The sequence below is a fragment of the Elaeis guineensis genome, chromosome 13 (genome assembly GCF_000442705.2).
Source record: "Elaeis guineensis isolate ETL-2024a chromosome 13, EG11, whole genome shotgun sequence".
NCBI lineage: Eukaryota > Viridiplantae > Streptophyta > Magnoliopsida > Arecales > Arecaceae > Elaeis > Elaeis guineensis.
The window spans coordinates 78,262,520-78,269,541 of record NC_026005.2 but is presented as its reverse complement, the minus strand read 5'-3'; the positions used below and the strand labels follow the sequence as shown (position 1 = coordinate 78,269,541).

At 36.6% G+C, this 7,022-nt stretch overlaps 1 protein-coding gene across 1 annotated transcript; it reads right to left on the bottom strand.

Annotated features, from left to right (window-relative positions):
* Positions 1 to 4,057: 4,057 nt before the first annotated feature.
* LOC105033708 (anaerobic nitrite reductase Glb1-1) lies at positions 4,058 to 5,033 on the bottom strand. The gene is made up of 4 exons (XM_010908610.4): positions 4,822 to 5,033; positions 4,633 to 4,747; positions 4,371 to 4,487; positions 4,058 to 4,273 (listed from the first exon to the last, which is right to left on the bottom strand). The coding sequence occupies exons 1-4, from the start codon at positions 4,959 to 4,961 to the stop codon at positions 4,130 to 4,132; spliced, it is 516 nt and encodes a 171-aa protein (XP_010906912.1). The 5' UTR covers positions 4,962 to 5,033; the 3' UTR covers positions 4,058 to 4,129.
* Between the last annotated feature and the right edge of the window lie 1,989 nt (positions 5,034 to 7,022).

Here is a 7,022-nt window from a genome sequence, read left to right as displayed (position 1 = left end):
TACCACCCTTATTTATCCTTCTCAATTGGGAGTTCCTCTAGGAGTGCACACCCAATGCCAGAAGTGAGAGGACAAGTGACAAGTAGATGGTCAACAGATTTAAGAGGCCCATCAGAAAGGAGGCATCCACCAACCAATATACCTGCCTAGTTTCTTTGTCAAATTGCCTTGGGTGCTGGGCTTCTTCATTAGGGCTAATGAAAGGAAGCATTTAATCTTGCCTGGCAGTTTTGCTCTCCAGAGAGATGAAGCATGAATTCACTCGACTCCTCTGGAGATGAGATAGATGGAAGCAGTGGAAAAATTTCCTGACTCGTCTGGTCTCCAGGATAATAGATCTAACTCCTTGTTGAGATGAACATTTGCAAGAAGGCATTGAAGGAAAGTTGGGGAAGGGAACTTTCAAGCATGGGCTCTTGAATTGAAATAGGTAGCAACACTATCCACTTTGTTCCTAGAAGACAAATAAAGGTTAGGAAACATAGATTTGAGAGGTGCTTCACCAAACCAAACATCCAACCAGGAGAGAGCCTTTGGGTCATCGCCAATCTTGCGTTGACAACATCTCTCTACTAGTTGGAACACCTTGATGGCTTCATACCGCTGAGAAACTTATTATCAGTAGATGCGAGCCCCATTTAGCCCGTAGAGATGGATTAAGGATTTTAAGATCCTTCACACCCAGACTACCTTCTTCCTTAAGCATTCAAACCTTCTACCAATTAATTTTACTTGATCATCCGGAGGCTGAGCCAGAACCACACCATAGAAAAGCCCTTCCAGTTTTCGATTACCCAGATTGGAAGTTTGTAGATCGACGTGAAGTATTGGGGTAACGCCAAAACAATTGCATTTACTAGTGCGAGTTTGCCACTGAAAGAGAGGAACTTGCTTCTAAGCTGATAACCTAGACTAACTTCTTGGTATAAGAGGCATCCAATCAGCCATTGCCAGCTTCTTTTAAGAGAGAGTCTCAGATAGGTGATGGGTGAAGGGGACAATTTATACTCAAGCCAATCAGCACATTTATTAGCACTACTTGAGTCATCCCAAACTTTTATGGAAGTTGATGGAGAGAGCAAAGACCAACTCAAAGCAGTATAGGATGACTTTGAGATCAGAAGTATTCTCCTTACTAACCCGAGTAAAGATCCGGGCATGGTATATTGGAGTACTATTGTGTTATTTACTTTTACGTTAAACATCTTTTTAAGCAGCTTTCTTGGGAATGAAAGCAAGCGACAGATGAAGCTTTTGAAGCTTTAGTAGAGATCTAGATGAAGAATTTTTTAGTTAAGAGACTAATTAGCTGTGATGTAGCATATCACCCTACATTGATGAATTGATCTCTCTCTATAAGGAGCTGCCCCTGGTTTCCATGGTGTGATTTCTTAAATAAAAAGATATGTATAACCAATTGCTAAGATAATGATCACTTGTAGTTCTCAAAGGGAGGTCTTTCAACTTGTTCTGGATACAATTTTCTTGATAATTCATAAGCAAAGTTTATAAAACTCTTGGGAGCTCTTCCTTCATGGCTATTTGGTCTCAAATAGGTTTTCTGAATTTGGCTAGCTTTCTCCAAGTTAGCAAGACAACCTTATCTGTAATAAGCTTTTTTTTTATTCAAATAACCCACTAGTTATCGTGTTTCTACGTAATTTTGGTTTCTGCCACTAATACTTTGTAATTAATTTGATTGACAATACATTGTTTGATGGTTAAAATCCAGGAAAATAAAACTAACAAAACTTGTTCTCATTTAGTTCAGATCAGCCTCTTGAAGTACATATCATTATCGTATCCTCTGCTATGGTGGGGAGAATGCTTAAATTGTTTCAACAATCAATCAAATCATCGATCCGTCATCAAAAATAAAATGCACAAGCCAAGAAGTAATCCTAAATTGTAGTCATACCCACTTTATATTTGTCAACAAAATCCATTCAAAAAAGAGTCAGCAAAATATTCTCCGATTGGTAGTATGATCAAAACCCAAAAATCTCACACTTTCCCCAAAAACAGTTCTCAAATAAAAAGTTATACAAATAATGTATTACTTTCATTAGTCCTCTTGCTGACAGCCTACAATCAAAAAACTAATATGATGTAGGTTGTCCAGAATTTCCTGGTAAGAGTGCATACCGGCACTCCTCCCGTATTATCAAAAAAAAAAGAAAAAAAGGGAAAAAAAAGAAGAAGAAGGAAGAAAGAAAAACAGATCTAAGTTAGCACTATTGAGATGAGGAGAAAAGTGGGGCACCAAGGGAATAACCTCTTTTGAGTTTTTGTGTTATTTAAGTATTTTCCTTCTTAAAGCGTTATTGATTAATAAATATTTCTTTTTTTAATTTGGTGGATATTATGAATATTTCCTGTAAGATATTTGAATTATTATTTTACTTCTTAATTAGTTACATCAAAGCCACTTTTAAATACTATAGTCCATGAAAAAGAAAGAGAGGGAGGGAGGGCAAAGTCCGAATCTTCTCCAATTTGGATTAAAATAAAGAAACCGGTTTCTATTTTTGTGCGAAAAAATGATTCATCTCCCTTCATGTGATGAACCTTGGACACTACCATTCATAATTTTTTTTTTTGATATTATTGGAAGAAAAGAAATGCTTGCATTTTTCTGAATTGGCACTCCTCTTGCACATCCATCATTCATAAAATATTTTATCATCTCAACAACTGGGCTATCCTCCATGGACCGAGGGGACTTCCAGGTTCAGTAAATTGTGGAGTAGGATTCAAAATATCTTGATAGTAGTGGCCTCCTCTAATTAGCTCCTTTATTGGTTTCCCTTGGCCTTTAATCTTAGCATCATCTGGCTTATAAAATGTGGGTTTTTCTTTTTCTTGGGAGCTGTTTTTGGATTGGAACCTTAATCTCTCTTCTGTAGCAAATATTTATTTTCTCTTCTATATATCCTTCTTCTTGTCCGTTTTTTTTTTTTTTTGTTAAAAAATTCAGATGACAAAGGTTCTAATGCCCATGGTCTCCTTCCATTTAAAAAAAAAGAAAAAATTGATTACAAAGAATTTATAGTTGGGGGGGGAAGGTGCTGACGTGCATCTCTCTAGTTTGATTGTGAGAAATTTTTTTTAAAATTTTTTTTTAAAAAAAAATTTACATATTTAGTTGATCATAGAAAAACGACTAATTACAGAGTAGTTTATTTTGGTTAAACATTTATTTTTTAAAAAAATTATATAAAATATCTATTATATTTTAATAGATATAAGACCATATTTTTTGCTCCTAAATTTTATATAAATATTAATATTAAATTTATATTAATATTAATATATTATAATATAATATTAGATTATAATAATTTATTTGTTAATATAATACTAATATATATTAATATTATATTAATATAATATCAATATTTTAATAAATAAATTTATTAATATAGACATAAATATATTATTAAATATTATATTATATTAATATTAATAAAAATATTATATTATATAAATATTAAAATAATATTAAAATATAATAAATATTATAATATTATATTATTAATAATAAATATTTATATAAATATTTATAAAATTTTATTATAAATCTTAAAAAATATTTTGAAAAAAAAATATCATACTTCTTGTCCATGAAAATATCAACATCCTGTAATTTCCGCTTCATATAAAATGTAAGAAGTAATTATTTATAAATTTTTTTTTTCACTTTTTTTTTTTTTTTTTAAATTTAACTAAATAAAAATCCCCTCTCCATATCTCAAAAATTATCTCTTTCCTCTTCCATTTTTCGACAACCAAACGAGTCCTCCGAGTGTTTGGACTCGGGTGACCGTGACGGACGATTTGGGCTTTCTCTTGCCAAAAAGAGAGACCAACATATAAAGCACAGAAACGGCGGTATATTTTTGTTTTTTATTTATGCCTGTAAAATATTTTTCGTTATCGATGAGTAATATTTTAAAAGTTACAGAAACACTAATCTTCTAGCTCGGATAACATGCAATGAAGGGATTCAAAGTTAATCAGCGACTACAACATATATATATATAAAAAAAAATATATATATGTATGTATGACATGCTTTTTCTTATTACTCGACCATGATACAACCATCCTATCTGGGAAAACAACAACTCTATGCTGAGGGGAGAGGCTTCATCTCTTGCTTGATAGCCACCACCAGCTGGTCATAGGCTTCTGCCCAAGCGGTTTTCATCTTGGGGCTCCACATGTCCGGGACTGCCTCCTTTATGGTGTCCAAAAGCGCGAACCTGGTCACCTGTTTGCCAAAACAGAGTCATGTATATATCCACGATCCTTTCATGCTTCGTTCGTCAATTCTCTGCCAAACTGATGAAATGGAACCGATCCTTTACCTCAAAGTGTTCATCGACCACACCGCTCTTGAAATGGGTGGCACCCAGCTTCTTCAGAGTCGTCTCCCTCACCGTAACCTTACCCGCTTTCCGCAGTTGTGCTGCCGACTCGCAAGTCTAACAGAGATGAACAAACGGTTAAGCAAACCAGAAGAAGTCGAGCAGCGTCAGGGGAGAAGAGTATTTATTATGGTGGATGGATGATTGATTCATTTTTTTAAACATAAAACTGATGTGAATGAAGGATGGTGGAAAGAGATACCATGACAAAGACGGACATGGCATGGGTTTTGAGCTTGGGGTTGTTTTCGAGGGGCACATCAGAGTCACGCAGGAAAGAGAAGAGCCGGCTTGCTGAGGGCGCGATCTCAAAGATTCTGCGAAGAAGACAACCGATCGAGCATGAGAAAGTAGAAACAACAAAAGAGAGGGGGGCCCGGGTGAAGAAGACCTCAAGAAGAACTTGAGCCCGAGGGCGGCGGCATCTTTCTTCATGGCATTCCAGGATCTGAGCACAAGAGCCTCCTGCTCTTCGGTGAAACATTTCGCTTCCGAGTCCCCGAATGCCGCGGTGACGTTGGACAGGGCCATCGATGCGGTTCCTGGTATTAATCGGTTGGTAAAGATTGGATCGCAGGAGGGATACGAGATTGTTTGGTGCGCGAACAAGGGCTTAAATAGCTGGGTTTCTGGGTGGTGGTTTGGAGCTTGGACCGAGACGGAGACGGGTCAATGTTGCATGTTAAGCTTGGCCCCTGGCCCCTGGCCCCTGGCCCCTGGGGGATGCGGGGAGCCAACTCCGCACCCTTTGAAAGTTCTTTAAACAACTCAAGTTGGGTTCCATGTCGCAGCCTGGCGCAAAACCATGGGCCGCTGCTGTGGGCGGAAATCTAATATATATATATATATATATTAAAATAGAAGACAGAGTTATACTTCCGTGACCATTTCCTATTTGAAATGTCGCAAGTGATCGTGAAAGTATAACTCTGTCTTCTATTTTAATATATATATATATATATATATATATAATATATAAAATCATATGTTGCGATGGATTTTTGATTCTAGCCAGGAATGGCTGAAGTTGAATTGAGACCATGGGCGCAGCGGGATCCGTAAAACAAATACTAATCGGGGTTGGCTTCGGCAAATATACTCCAACGCTCCGATCACGATATTGGAATAGATGAGAATGAGTGTGAGAGAGAGTGTACGTATTTTGAGGATTCTTTTAAAAATTTTATTTATATGTAGGGACGACAGCCATTTAGGGATGATATTTTTGGTCCGTCCCGACCAATTCGGATACAGCCTGACAAGATTTGAGACTGAAATTTTTGAGATACAGCGATTATTTTCGTCTTACTTGCTCTAAAATCAACTGGGTTGTTTTAAATTTGAAAAGAAGCGTAAAATTCTCAAATTGAATCTGATCTGACTACTAAGCTTCGCATTGATGTGCATCTAACTGAAAGCGATCATGCTCAACCTCCTCGATTACAGTCAATTGGAACTCATCGATGAATGGGCATACGTGGACTAGTGAAGCGTTTAGCCGTTATAGTACGTCATCTCTTGCTTCTTTCCTATCAATCCAATTCTCAAGTGCTTACGCCTTGCCTTAGAGAGGACGATGGAATATAATATAATATAGTAAGACAACCGACGCCAACCAAGAGGAGGCGGGCTCTCTCCAACCAAGAGCACCTCATTTACACGTGCGCTAATGCTTTTCAGGGGAGCCCATTAGGGGCGATAGTACTTTTTTCTTGGTTGTTCGTTTCGAGATAAAGGAAGCACTTGCCTTGGGAGCAAGCTACCTTTCTTTCCTCGCCATCCCGACTTGTCTCTGTCCCTTAAGTAAGAAGGTCAAGCGCTAAAAGGCTAGTCTCTAAGTTAGCAAGTCAGGCTGGCATTTTGGTCACTGAGGAAATCAACCTCCATCTGGGGATGAATGCGCTCTTAGGACAAAAAAAGAGGCTCTTAGCCTTTCGGCTACAACCAAATCAAGATGAACCCTGTGGATGCAGAAAAGACTGCCTTCATAACTCCGAAAGGTAACTTATATTACACAGTGATGCTTTTGGTTTAAGAATATGGATCGATAAGTAGAGTGGCCAGTATAGATAAGGATTACTCCGATACTGATAGCTAAGGATTTGCGACCGAAGTCTAAATCGATGACCAAACCTAAGATCGACAATCAAAGTTAAGATCGGCAATCGAAATCAGAATCGAAAAGATTTTCCATCAAGAGATTTTATTTGGGATGAACCAGTTGGAAAGTGAGGATCGATGAAGTTTGAAATTGTCGGTCTTTCATCAGTTTGTTTCTTCGACTTGGATGACATATATCTCAAAACAAAAAAATTTATTGATATAATAAAAATAATAAAAAAAAAATAAAAAAAAAATATTTATTTAAATTATTAATTATCATTATAATTTCTTCATTAGATTATTAATGACTGACTCAGTGAATATACGGCACCACTATCAAAAAATGAAAAAAAAAAAAAAAAAGGCACACCGTGAGAGCCTTCAAAATTATTCGTAAACAAAACTATCATTCCCAAGATAGCAACAAGCTTGTGAGGCTGAACTTGGTGTTTTGTTGACCCGAAGAATTCAAGTCAACAAAATCAATTG

Bases quoted from the DNA above. Each gene is read 5' to 3' on its own strand.
- LOC105033708 (XM_010908610.4), bottom strand. From the start codon at position 4,961: ATGGCCCTGTCCAACGTCACCGCGGCATTCGGGGACTCGGAAGCGAAA. The intron at 4,748-4,821 runs GTCTTCTTCACC...TCTTCTTCGCAG, and splicing joins GGGCTCAAGTTCTTCTTGAG to AATCTTTGAGATCGCGCCCT. The intron at 4,274-4,370 runs GTAAAGGATCGG...TTTGGCAAACAG, and splicing joins TGGTCGATGAACACTTTGAG to GTGACCAGGTTCGCGCTTTT.